The sequence below is a fragment of the Schistocerca cancellata genome, chromosome 4, assembly GCF_023864275.1.
Source record: "Schistocerca cancellata isolate TAMUIC-IGC-003103 chromosome 4, iqSchCanc2.1, whole genome shotgun sequence".
In the NCBI taxonomy this organism is placed as follows: Eukaryota; Metazoa; Arthropoda; class Insecta; order Orthoptera; family Acrididae; genus Schistocerca; species Schistocerca cancellata.
In genome coordinates this window covers 571,241,157-571,255,641 of record NC_064629.1, presented here as the reverse complement: position 1 = coordinate 571,255,641, position 14,485 = coordinate 571,241,157, and the positions used below count along the sequence as shown (strand labels likewise).

Genomic DNA, 14,485 nt, shown 5'->3' with positions numbered 1-14,485 from the left:
AATACATACAATTAAATAATTTTTGCTCAGTCCATGAAATATGTCTCAACATATGTACTAAAGATTTTGTAATGAGAAGGAATGTTGCCATTCACCATATAGCGAAGATACTGAGTCGCAGATAGGCACAACGAAACGAATGTCACAAGTAAAGCTTTTGGCAACTCAGGCAACTGTAGCCACACTGCAAGCAGCAGCACCAGTGCATGATGGGAGTGGCAACTGGGTGGGGTTAAGGAGGAGGCTGTGGTGGGGAGGGGGAGGGGGAGGGAAAGTAGGGTAGGGGTGGTGGCCAGTGCAGTGCTGCTAGAGAGCATGCAGGAACAAGGTGGAGAGAGGATAGGGCAGCTACGTGCAGCCAGGAGGTTAGATGGAGGGCAGGGGAGAGGTGGGGAGTGGGGGACAGCGGAGAAGAAGGGAAATAAAAAGACTTGGTGCAATGGTGGAATGAGGACTGTATAGTGCTCAAATGGGAACAGGAAGGCTGTATGGGTGAGGACTCAGAAGAGTTGGTGATGATGGGAAGGATCCATATGACACAGGCTGTGAAGCAGTCACTGAAATGACAGATCTCATGGTTTGGCAGTGTGCTCAGCAACCGGGTGGTCCACTTGTTTCTTGGCCACAGTTTGTCGGTGGCCATTCATGCAGACAGACAGTTTGTTGGTTGTCAAGGCCACATAGAATACAGCACAGTGGTTGCAGCTTAGCTAGATCAAGACTGGTTTCACAGGTAGCCCTGCCCTTGATGGGATAGGTGATGTTTGTGACCAGAGGTGGAGTAGGTGGTGGTGGTGGTGGTGGGGTGGTGGTGGTAGCAGAGGAGGTGGTATGGAACAGGTCTTGCATCTAGGTATATTACAGGGGTATGAACCATGAGGTAAGGGGTTGGGAGCAGGAGTTGTGTAGGGATGGATGAGTATATTGTGTAGGTTCAGTGGAAGGCGGAATACCACTGTGGGAGGGGTGTGATGGATAGTGGCCAGGACATTTCTCATTTCAGGGCACGACGAAGGTAGTCAAAACCCTGGCAGAGAATGTAATTCAGTTGCTCCAGTCCTGGGTGGTACTGAGTTACGAGGGGAATGATCCTCTGTGGCCAGATGGTGGAACTTATGGAAGTCGTGAGAGACACTAAAGATAAGGCACAGGAGATTTGTTTTTGTACAAGGTTGGGAGGATAATTGGGGTCTGTGACGATGACCATGGGTGACTAGGCCGCACAGAAGGGATTTCTTGGTATGGAACAAGTGGCAGCTGTCGACATAGAAGTAGTGCTGGCGGTTAGTAGGTCTGATATGGACAGAGGTACTGATGTAGCCACTTCTGAGGTGGAGGTCAACATCTAGGAAGGTGGCTTGTTTGGTTGAGTAGGACCAGGTGAAGCAAATGGGGGAGGAATGTGGGTAGGGTGTCCTCATCCTCAATCCATATCACAAAGATGTCATCAGTGAATCTAAAACAGGTGAGGGGTTTAGGATTCTGAGTGTACAGGAAGGATTTCTCTATATGGTCCATGAATAGGTTGGCATAGGATGGTGCCATGCAGGTGCCCATAGCCGTACCTTGGATCTGTTTGCAGGTAATGCCTTCAAAGGAGATGTAATTGTGGGTAAGGATGCAGTTGGTCATGTCACCTAGGAAGGATGTTGTTGGTTTGGAATCCATCAGGCGTTGGGAAAGGTAGTGTTCAATAGCAGTAAGGCCATGGGCATCATTAGGGATTTTAGTGTAAAGGGAGGTGGCATCAATAGTGACGAGCAGGGCACCATGTGGTAAAGGGACAGGAACTTTGGAGAGTTGGTGGAGGAAATGGTTAGTATCTTATATAGGAGTTTGGTTACAGGTAATAGGTTGAAGGTGTCAGTCAACAAGAGCAGAGATTCTTTCAGTGGGGGCACAGTAACCGGCCACAATTGGGTGTCCTGGTTGGTAGGGTTTATGGACTTCTGGAAGCAATGTAGAAGGTGGGAGTGAGGGGAGTGGCATGTGTGAGTAGAAATATGGAATCTGAGGAGAGGTTCTGGGATGGGCCTAAGGATTTAATGAGTGACTGGAGATCCTGCTGGATTTCTGGAATGGGGTCACTGTGGCAAGGGTTGTATGTGGATGTATACGACAGCTGGAGAGTCATTCCACCAGGCAATCCTTGTGGTACAAAACAACAGTGGAGGAGCCTTTGTCTGCAGGTAGGATTCTAGGATAGGGATCAGTTTTTAGCTGGTGGACTGCAGTTCTTTCTGTGGATGTAAGGTTAGTTTGCATGTTGACGGATTTGGGGAATGGTGATGAGGCAAGGTTCGAGGTTAAGAAATTCTGGAAAGTTAACAGGTGATGATTTGGGGGACAGTGGGGTGGACCATGGTTGGATGGAGGAGTGAACTGAGCTAGGCAGGGTTCAACATTGGTCTTTGGTTGAGTCTGATTGGTAGGGTTGGTGGTGAAAAAGTGTTTCCACTGTAGGGACCACCGGGAGGAGGAGGCAAGGTCTTTAACAAGTCCTGCATTACTGAATTTCGGAGTGGGGCAAAAGGTCAGGCCTTTGGAAAGGACAGCTATTTCTGTGGGGCTAAGGAAAGGTTCAAGACAGTGTTTCAGGTCTGTTCAGGTACTGGATTGTGTTGTGGTGGGCAGGAGTTTTGGAGGGTAGGGTAAAGTTCTCTCCCCCCATCGTCTGTTGAACCTCCTGATTGCACATAGCTGCCCTAGCCTCTCTCCACCTCTTCCCTGCGTTCTCCCCAGCAACACTGGACTGTCCGCCACCCCTACCCTACTTTCCCTCCCCCTCCCTGTCCCACCTTCCTCCTTACCCCCACCCAGTCACCACTCCCACCATGTACTGGTGCTGCTGCTCGCAGTGCGAAGGCCTTATGGGCCAAAAGCTTTATTTGTGAAAGTGTTTTTATTGTGCCTATCTATGACTCAGCATCTCCTCTATATGGTGAGTAGCAATTTTCCTTTTTATAGTATTGTTACATTCCAGCCTGAATTTTCCACTGTTTGAAAAATTATGTAATAATGTTTATGTGGGATACTAATGTATTAATATACCATGTTTTTCACATAACTGTTGGGCCGGTATTACACTATATATTTCTTTGACAAAGAAATATCAATCAAATATTCATAAAATTTCTTTGAGAAAGATCTTTAAAGTGGTGCTAAAAAGAGGTACTACAGTGTCGTCTCATTTTTCATCGAAGTTTAATATGGCGGACAACAACAATTTCTTATTATGCACTGTAGTTGCTTGTACCACAATTGCACTGTATGTGCATGTGGGAGAGAAGTAGCGATAAAACAAAGGGAACATATTTGGGTGAAGCCGTAGGTTTTACGTCAAGATAATAAAGCATTCAGCAAAATTTGTTAGAAGAGCGGAAAGCGGAGGACATCAAGCAGAGGGCATTTCAGTGTTTGCTCAGTAAAGTGGCTCCTCATCTTACAAAGCAGAATACTCACTTGAGAAATGCTATATGTGCAGAAGACAGAATCATTACAACAATTTGATTTTTTACAACAGGAGGGAATTACTCTAGCTAACAATACAGCGCTCTAATACCACGGTGGGCATTAACTGAAATAATTCTAGAAATGTATGAAGTGATTTATGAAGCACTGGAGGAGGAATATCTAAAGGTAAATAAATGTTTAGTATTCTATATGGACATTAAGAACTATATTTATTTTGAATAATTTAACAGAATTAGTGTTCCAACTGCAAAAGTAATAAAAAGTACGAAACAGATGAAGCACTTCTGTAACTTGTGGTATCCAGAGTTCAAAAACAGACAAAGTAGAATGGACAGCTAAGAATTTATTTTATTTTAGAGTGTCCCTCCTCCCTTCTGTCTTTCTGAAAAGCTGCTTGGAAGTTTCTAGACATAGAGGTAGCTGTGGTTGTGGATTTTAAGTCACCTGCAGCATATCCCACCTGCTTATCAGCACATGATTACAACAAGTATGCACCGTGCCCCTGCTCACCCCCCCCCCCCCCCCCCCCACACACACACACCAAATAACTGCAAGTGATACCAGTGCTCCACGCAGTTACGATTCACACTGTAGCAAATAGAAGATTAACAACTTTTATGATCAAACCTCATGTGAGGCATTAAATTTGATCATATTTTTTTGACGAAAGGCAAGATTTGATGAAGTTTCCTATTACACTATCAAATTTCTTTGACATAAATATTTGACATATCAACTTTGACAAAAAATACGATAGTGTAATACCAGCCTCAGTGAGAGAGAGAGAGAGAGAGAGAGAGAGAGAGAGAGATTTTTGAAATCATATCGATAGTTATAAAATCCTCATATTTTTATTCTCTGGCCGACAGATCAAAATTTCCCCTGCACACTGCACAGATCACAGCTTGTTGAGTGCGTGTAAACAGTGTGTTTCATAGGAAATGTTGCAAGATTTTTTTCTTAGTGCTTCTAGCTAGCTGTGACATTTATATAACATGGTAACCTTTTTGTTCTCATAAGCATTTTCATGTCATGCAACTTCATATTTTAGGTGAGGATGTTTAACAACTGTTCTTTGCACAATTATGCATGGCACTCTACTTTTAAATTAATAACGATGATGTAGCCACATATGTTACTAGAGGCAAATTTTATCTTTGTGTGATGATATTCCAATTAGTTACATGATTGTGTTTAGCTGTCTTTTGCTATGGTGTTTGTTATGTTCTCAACACACACACACACACACACACACACACACACACACACACACACACACAAGAATAGACAATGCCCAAACTGGTAGTGTGATAAATAATAAATTTTATACATGGTCTGGTGGAAAAATGTCTTTCTTTCTTTACATTCACTACACAGCTACAAGAACACTTAGCAGTATCACCAACTGGTGCAATATCTGAAAGATAAAAATACAGACATCAAAAGAAAATCTCTATGGGAAAGCTAGCACTTTGACCCATCATCTTATACATTAGTTAGGTACACAATACCCCGACACTTCAGTTAAAAGACCAATTTCCACATTACCTAGACAATTCACGGTACAACCAATTACAGACAAACAGTCACACATAAAAACAGTTATCCAGATAAACAAAAACCATCACTCTCAAACATAATTCAGCCATGCAAGAAGGCTGACAGGTAAAGCCCAGTGATGCTTCTCAGATGGGCGTACTGAGGGAGGAGAAATCACTACTGTCAATACTTCCTCTTCCTCACAGTGGAGTCTAGATTAACTAGTTGCACAGTTTCCAAGGTCTTACAAAACTTACAAAATGTGTTTCACTGTGTATTAGAAGTCCTGAAACTACTGGTCTTCAAATACACAATCTGTTAATGCTCATCACAATGATTCTACATCACTTCTCAGGATTAACAGATCATCAAGTTACAGGTGAAGTTTCCACTACAGCTACAGTGTAAAACAGTGTTGTTACCTGATGTCTTTCTAATAAAGCTTCAGCTCCTGTGACATCATTTGCGAGTTCATCACTGGAAACCAGGCCCATCATACTATTGATCCACGACATCAAATCACGATAGTCACTCAAGAAACGTTGGAGATCATATGAATCCAACAACTTCTCTTTGCGGCTATTTGCCTTTGCTGTGAGTTGAGTCCACTCTTCATTGATCTCTTTCTGTTTGGCATACGTCTGATCAGCTGTTTCTGGATGAGTTTGCATAAGCCTGTTTGCGGTTTCATCAAGCTGCCTGATCTGTAATGCAAGAACACAAATGGTACAGAAAATTTAGCAATAGTTTAATACTCCTGGTGACAGATATTACTCCCTCTAAATTTACTTCTGATCTCAATACACAGGACCACCTCAAATGATCACAACAGAGGCAATATTAACACCATAAAGTTTCACAATGAAACCACAGGTTTTCAAAACAACACTGTAATAATTAACCTTCTTGCAACTTCTCAATTCCATTATCAGGCAACTAGTGGAGTGTACAGTGTTCCTGTACATTTCTTTCTTCTTGAGAGCACAATAGGTTCGTGAACATGGATAATGGAGTTCTAGGCAATTAATGAATAACTTTGGCAAGAGTGGACAGAAACGGGGACAGGGGAAAAAAGGGGGGGGGGGGGCACAGTCTATTTTCACACATTAACCTTCCATAATTTTCAAAGATAAAAAGATAAGTTCAAAATTACAGCAGGATGGCGTGGGTTTAAACATAGGGGAAAAAAGTAACAAAATAAAAATCACATGGGTGGTAAGTGTAAGATTTAACATCATATATACATGTATACCACAAATTTGATCTTCTCAGAGAAAACATTATGTATATGATATAAATTAGGCTCCAAGTTGTTCCAGGTTATCCAGAAGTTCTTTGTCGGTCTGAAGCGTAAGATTTTGAGTCATACTGAGGCTATAACTAGCAGACAAACATAGATCTCACTGCTGAGTCCTACATCACATTAAATGGTGTGTGTAGAGACCATACTATGAAATTACTATTATTCATATAACAATTATAACCTTGTCTCCCAGTGCAGCCAAATCCCTCTCAAGACCTTCGTGCTTCCTCTGTAGAGCTTGCACACTTCTCAGATCTTTTCCCAAGTCTTCATTGTTTAGAGCTTCATCTTTCTCTTGAATCCAGTCTTTTGTCTCATCAACATCTCTGTGGAAACGCTGAACTTCGTGTGCGGATCCTAACTGTGTGGCCCTCTCTGATGTTAGCTGCTGCAGTGATGTCCACTTCTGATTCAAATCCTGAAATGGAAATTGTTTTTCTGAAGCCTCCATAAAAATTTGTTTCAGAGGAAGAAGACCATCAAGGCAAAGAACAATGTGAAGAGAAAGACAAAAAACTTACCTCTATCTGTGTCTGTATTTTCAAGGCAGCTTCTGTCTGCCCGAGACTCATGAGCTGCATTGCTATTTCATTCATTTCTGCAAGTCTGACTTCATTTGCTTTTAGATCAGCTTGGAAATCATCAAACTTCTTTTGCATAACCTCAACTTGTTCCAGGTCTTCTCCAACATCAGCTACTTCAGCATAACTTTCCTGAAAATGAAAAGAATTATGTAAACAGTATAACTTTAAATGTAATAATATTAAATGACAGTTTATTTTTATGAAGAAGATTACTTTAATAATGTTAGATATGACAACTATAAAAAATGCATAAAATATTTATTCAGAATTTGGGCAAAATAGTTTTCAAATAAATGTTACAAGATTCAACTACATGTTTTGACTGCATTTAGTGCAATACCTTAAGATCAAATTAAATTTTATCAATGAATTAAACCAGGAAGCAATTAACAAATCGCGAGGAATAAACCGGGTGTCCATAAAAGACTGTCCTAGTTTCCGTAGTGTAACACAGCAGTTTAGTTTAGACTATTTTCAACAAATTGCACATCAAATTGAAGGTAAACTGACCTACTTTCTCTTACAAATGTTCAAGATATGCACCTTTAGTTATACAACACACAGCCAACCTAAAATCCAATTCTTTACACAATTTGGTTAACGAGTCCAGAGTAATGAAAGCAATAGCCACTTCAATTCTGTGTCTCAACTCTGGCAAATCATTAGGCAGCGGGGGAATGTAGACATGGTCTTTTATAAAGCCCCAAAGAAAAATTGCACGGCAAGAGGTCATGTGGACATGGAGGCCAGCAGGGAAGAGCTCTGTCATGTCGACCATTCTAACCTATCCCATAGTCAGGGACTTCCGATATTCAACCATTCTCGTACAAAGAGATACCAATGGGGTGGGGATCCAACCTTCTACCAAATACAGTTTTCAGGTTGACTTTCAAATTGGAGAAAAACAGAGAAGCAAAGCTGTGAGGACGGGGCATGAGTCGTGCTTGGGTAGCTCAAATGGTAGAGCACTTGCGAAAGGCAAAGCTCCCGAGTTCAAGTCTCCGTCCGGCACAAAGTTTTAATCTGCCAGCAAGTTTCTTATCAGTGCACACTCCGCTACAGAGTGAAAAATCTCATTCTGGAGAAAAACATGTTCTTGCAACATATCCAGATAAGCCATCCCGATTATAGTAACCTCAGTGGGAGGGGTGGGGAGGGGGATGGTCCACACAGCAGACGTCAGGACACAGCACGGAAACATTTAAAAGTTTTGGAGAATCTCTCGGATACTGTACAAGTCCATGAAAATGTTCTGACCCCCCCCCCCCCCCCCCAGATACGAAAATTATGGGTATTTACCTTCCCACTTAAATCTATAAGTTGCCTTATCACTAAACACCATACAATCAACAAAGTCATCTTCCCACTGCAACAATTCACGTGCAAAGTTGTAACATATACTATAGTCAACTGGATTTAAAGCATTTACAAGCTATAGTTTGTAACTGGGACATTCTTTTATGGACATCCTGTATTTTAGGACTACTGCAGTGAAACTTTTAAAAAGAAAATATTCATTTTTGTTTTCACCCTCATGGAGAAACTGGAAAGCAGTTAAAAAAAACTTCAAAACACAGTTTTGATATTTTTACTGTACTCTAAATTTCACTGAACTCTGGGTGGTTTAAATAAGTAGTTGAACAGTAAAAGAAATTTTAACTATTTATCACTATTCCTCTATAACAACTGCTTATGTGTGCCTAAATTTCTCTAGCTGAAGTCTTTAACTTGCTCTTAGAGTTGATGAACTTGTGAATGTTTTAGTTCTTATTTCCATGCTTCCTATTGGAGAGGAATTCCGTGTTATGCAAGACACCGTTGCAGTTTTGTTTTCACCCAGACAAGTTTCAGCACTTTTTGTGCTATCTTCAGGGAGTTTATTTATGTTCCTCCTGCAAAATTGTTGTTACATATTAACAATTGAAGAGACCTTTGGTACAAAATACTTATATTTATAAAATGAGTGATTATTGTCAAACATTTTACATTGGTTTGCTTAGAGTACTGTAGTGATACACACATCACTTTGTTGAGAGGCATTCTATGTTGCTTATTTACGATATGTCTAAAAGATCTAGTTATGTTTTACATTTGGAAATAAAGTGGATATACGTATTTGTTTCCATACCCCATGGAGCTACTGGATTTTTATACCAGTAGCTTCAGGTCTACTACGCGATCTACACCTTATAATCTGCAAACAGCAAAACGTCATTTTATTTTTCTGTTTATTGTGCATTTCTGACCAAGAATCATTATGTATCACGTCATTTAGTGTGTTACTTACAAGTTTTGATGATGTGGTGTTTCTACTTTGTTTGTGTTGCAGTAACATGCTTATTTCTTTCACTTTTGTCATTGCATCATTGCACATGCATTTTCTACGATTTGTTTGCCAACTACAAAGTTTTCACTCCCACTACACGTTGTTGTGGCTATGTAGTGTTCAGTTGTTTCATGGCACGTTTGTTTGTTTGGGATGTGGTGCACAGACTTGAAGTATAAGCTGTAGATTGTGTAAAGCTGTAGATTGTGCAGTAGACCTAAAGCTACTAGCACAAACATTCAATAGCTTTACATGAGGTATTTAAACAAATGCATACATTCGCTTTACTTCCAAATGTACTACATAACTAGAACCTTTAGACATATCTTAAATAAACAGCATAGAATGCCTCAACACAGTGATACGTGTCTCAGCTCTGTACAGTAAGCAAACCAATGTAAAACAGCTGACAATAATTGCTCATTTTACAAATGTAAATATTTTCACCTAATGTTTCTTTATATGTTAACATGAAAAAACAATTTTGTAGAAGGAAAATAAACAAATAAACCCACTGATAATAGCATGAAAAGTGCAGAAACATGTCTGAGTGAAAAGAAAAAGAACGAATATATTTTGTATAAGGCAGGATTCATCTCCAACTGGTCTCAGAGTGTTAATCAATTGTTAAGGAGGGTCAAGACATGTTCAAAGGAAAAATCAACTCAGATCTCTGTTGTTGACGATCAGTGTTCTTTGCCAAGAGTACACACCAACAGTAATCAAAATCAGACACTGATGAAATGGCTTCACAATCAGTATAACAGCTGTAATACAGTTAAAATATTTCTTCCAATACCCAAATATGATTAATTTTATTATTTACATGAAAAATAGTGTGGACAGTAACTGTTTTAAGTCTGATAAGCACACCTATGCAGACCCACAGAACTCTTTAATACAACATACCAGTGTTATTGGTAAGATGATTATGTTATATGCTAAAGAGAGCACAAACTCACTACCAATAAAATTACAATTTTTGCACCTAAAACATGCCTTTCTTCATCATGCAGTAGTGTATTAATCTTTGCCAAACTTAGAGAATAATTGTATGAAATATTCTGTACAAAATAATTAAAGTTCACTCTTATTAAACCTCAAATTAAACAACTTTCTTTTTTAAATATTTTCACAAAATTCTTGAATGTATTTAATTAAACTCTTTCAAATATATAATTCTTTGACTCACTATCTGGCTTCAAGATCTCAATTACTTGCAGAATTACTTGTAGACTGGAACTCACTACTCTGCAATTTGAAATACTACAAGGGAAATTTCATGAAACTAGAAAAAGGAAAGAAATTTCTGATTTAACATTCCACTGATTATGAGGTAATTAGAGATGGAGCACATATTTAAATTAGAGTAAGAACTCAGCCATATCTTTTTCAAAGAAACCATCCCTAGTATTATAGGGATGTGAACCACTGTTGGATAGTTAACGTATGACTTTTATTTAAGGGCCCTTTCAGCATCTTACTTTAGTAAGTAACACTGCAGCAGAAAAATTTCCCAACAGGTTATATTAATAAGCAAGCATATTTATGAATGCCAGCTTGTGATTTATGCCATTTAGATAATGTAAGAGATGTAATACAGTATAACTCCACTTCTATGTTCCTGGAATTAATGTTTTCGCGCCGTTTACGACATTTTTTTATTGGTCCCGTCAAATTTCCTATGCCCACAATGTTAATTTGCACCTGATTTTGTGTACATATTTATAATTTTCCCGCAATTTACGCATTACGAAAAAATGTTTGTGGAGAAAATATGATGCTGGCATAATGTTGCCATCCAGTAATTTTTACAAATATTAAGTGGTTAAGTTTCTTGACACCAGCACACACTATTCAGCAGATTTGAATGGGTAAATGAGTAAAAGTTGTAACAATTCGTGCCGTATCTTCTGCCGCTGCCAAGCTCTACTTGGTGTGGTGGCTGATGGGAGGAACTAGGTTTGTTCGAATGAAGATATCATGACCAATCAACCATTTCCAAACTGTCTCTACTGCGCAAATGGCGTTTTGTGATTGTTGTGATCATCATGACACCTTTGTCGAACCATATTTAGCGTGTTTCAGTGTATGGCCACATGGAGCGCTAGCTGACACCGTCATTCACTTAGCATTGTTCAAATGTTTTTAGTGTAAACACAGTGGCAGTTACGTATTGTGTTCATGCTGAGCAAAACGTGTTTCGAGAATTTATTCTCATTGTCAAGTGCAGTATATATGTATGTATTTTTTGTGATGTTACACAAACAATCAATGTGAGTGATTGTTTGCATGTGCGTGTGGTTTTCTACGTAACTGATGAGGCACAGTACCTAATAATCTCGAAAAGACGAGTACAGTGCAAGAGATGCAGAATAACACATATTCAAACACCATACAACATACTTATTTACATATTAGCACTTGACAATGAGAAAAAATTCTCAAAACGCGTTGTGCTAAGCATAAAAAAATACATAACTAGTGCAGTATTTCATTATTTAAATAATCAATTACATCTGCAGGCTTTCCAAAACCATCAATTTTTATGTTCGAAATTAAGTCAAATGTTTCCACTTCCCCAACAGTTATCAATTCCAGGCACATCAGCAGTTTTATTCCATAATAAACCTGTATTAGATAATAAAAAAGTCCCTGACAAGTCTTTTGATGCTTGTTATGTACATATATCATACATAAAGTGCAAGGGGTATCCTATACGTAACTTTTACAGCTTGAAACGTTATTTCCCATATTTTACATTTTCCCAAGTTTTACACCATGTATTGAAGTCCCTTGAAAAGTGTAAAAAGGGAGTTTTCACTGTATTAGCACAGTAAATATCCGTTATTGTTTATCTTTAGAGGAATTAACTGGGCCAGATTTTATACACAATAAGACAATTTTGTTAATGTCAAACACTTTTTACAAGACACCTGGTGTTAACATTAGTGTTTATGAATGAAATTCAAAAACTCTTACCTTGTCCTTTATCCAAGTTGCAAGTTCTGCTGCTTCACGAACCAGCACATAAGCCTTTACAGTCTCATTGAGTTTATTTTGGCGTTCCCTAGCCAAACTCAGTAACTGATCATACTGAGCTTCAATCTGATTTTGTCTTGCTGCTATTGAATTCTTGTCTGCAAGGTTCTGCTGAGAGGCAGATAATCCTGCTTCAATCTTCTTAACATATGCAGCTGGAACAAATCCTTGACGATCATTAACTTCAACTTTCCACCAATCCTGCAATGTGCACAAAAAAAAAACTTTTATACCACAAATTTAAAATAAGCAGAACTATAGGAATAAAGTAAAACAATACTTCACAACTCACTTTTACATCCCCCCCCCCTCTCTCCCCCCCCTTTTTCATTAAATGGAAGACTATGCCAATAAATTGTCTTTGTAATTTTTTCTTATGTCCAAACACAACATTAGGCAATTAGCTGATTTTACACTTAGCAGCTACGTGCAGATTTAAACCTTTACCTAAAAACAATATACAGGGTGGTCCATAGTGACCGGGCCAATATCTCACGAAATAAGCATCAAACGAAAAAACTACAAAGAACGAAACTTGTCTAGCTTGAAGGGGGAAACCAGATGGCGCTATGGTTGGCCCATTAGATGGCACTGCCATAGGTCAAATGGATATCAGCTGCATGTTTTTAAACAGGAACCCCCATTTTTTATTACATATTCGTGTAGTACGTAAAGAAATATGAATGTTTTTGTTGGACCACTTTTTTCACTGTAATAGTCACAAACGTATAAGCACGTGGTATCACTTAACATTCCACCAGTGCGGACAGTATTTGCTTCGTGATACATTACCTGTGTTAAAATGGACCGTTTACCAATTGCGGAAAAGGTCGATATCGTGTTGATGTATGGCTATTGTGATCAAAATAGCCAAAGGGCATGTGCTATGTATGCTGCTCGGTATCCAGGATGACATCATCCAAGTGTCCAGACCGTTCGCCAGATAGCTATGTTATTTAAGGAAACAGAAAGTGTTCACCCACATGTGAAACATCAACCACGACCTGCAAGAAATGATGATGCCCAAGTAGGTGTTTTAGCTGCTGTCGCAGCTAATCTGCACATCAGTAGCAGATAAAAGGCAGTGTTGAGAATGTTACATTAACATCGATTGCATCCGTACCATATTTCTATGCACCAGGAATTGCATGGTGACGACTTTGAACATCGTGTACAGTTCTGCCACTGGCCACAAGAGAAATTACGGGACGATGACAGATTTTTTACACGTGTTCTATTTAGTGATGAAGCGTCATTCACCAACAGCGGTAACGTAAACAGGCGCAATATGTACTATTGGGCAGTGGAAAATCCACAATGGCTGCAACAAGTGGAACATCAGCGACCTTGGTGGGCATTAAGGGAGGAAGGATAATTGGCCCCCATTTTATCGATGGCAATCTAAATGCTGCAATGTATGCCGATTTCCTACGTAATGTTCTACCAATGTTACTACAAGATGTTTCACTGCATGACAGACTGGCGATGTACTTCCAACATGATGGATGTGCGGCACATAGCTTGCGTGCGGTTGAAGCGGTACTGAATAGCATATTTCATGACAGGTGGATTGGTCATCGAAGCACCATACCATGGCCAACACGTTCATCAGATCTGACGTCCCCGGATTTCTTCCTGTGGGGAAAGTTGAAGGAGATTTGCTATCGTGATCCACCGACAACGGCCACAACATGCGTCAGCGCATTGTCAATGCATGTGCGAACATTACGGAAGGCAAACTACTCGCTGCTGCGAAGAATGTCATTACGCGTATTGCCAAATGCATTGAGGTTGACGGACATCATTTTGAGCATTTATTGCATTAATGTGGTATTTACAGGTAATCACACTGTAACAGCATGCGTTCTCAGAAATGGTAAGTTCACAAAGGTACATGTATCACACTGGAACAACCGAAATAAAATGTTCAAACGTACCTACGCTCTGTATTTTAATTTAAAAAACCTACATGTTACCACGTGTTCATCTAAAATTGTGAGCCATATGTTTGTGACTATTACAGCACCATCTATCACAAAGCGAAAAAAGTGGTCCAACTAAAACATTCATATTTCTTTACATACTACACGAATATGTAATAAAAAATGGGGGTTCCTACTTAGAAAACGCAGCTGATATCCATTTGACCTATGGCAGTGCCATCTAGCGGGCCAACTATAGCACCATCTGGTTTCCCCCCTTCAAGCTAGACAAGTT

The 14,485-nt window shown here is 39.5% G+C and overlaps 1 protein-coding gene across 4 annotated transcripts in view; it reads right to left on the bottom strand.

The window, feature by feature from the left end:
- The window catches only part of LOC126185093 (spectrin alpha chain), a 141,858-nt gene that overhangs the window by 47,755 nt on the left and 79,618 nt on the right, over positions 1-14,485 (bottom strand). For all 4 annotated transcript variants that reach the window (XM_049927895.1, XM_049927896.1, XM_049927897.1 and 1 more), the window contains exons 20-23: positions 12,209-12,469; positions 6,838-7,029; positions 6,498-6,734; positions 5,436-5,717 (exon numbers count right to left, since the gene is read on the bottom strand). In XM_049927895.1, coding sequence (XP_049783852.1) covers positions 5,436-5,717; positions 6,498-6,734; positions 6,838-7,029; positions 12,209-12,469 — 972 coding nt within the window. The remainder of the gene's footprint in view (positions 1-5,435; positions 5,718-6,497; positions 6,735-6,837; positions 7,030-12,208; positions 12,470-14,485) is intronic.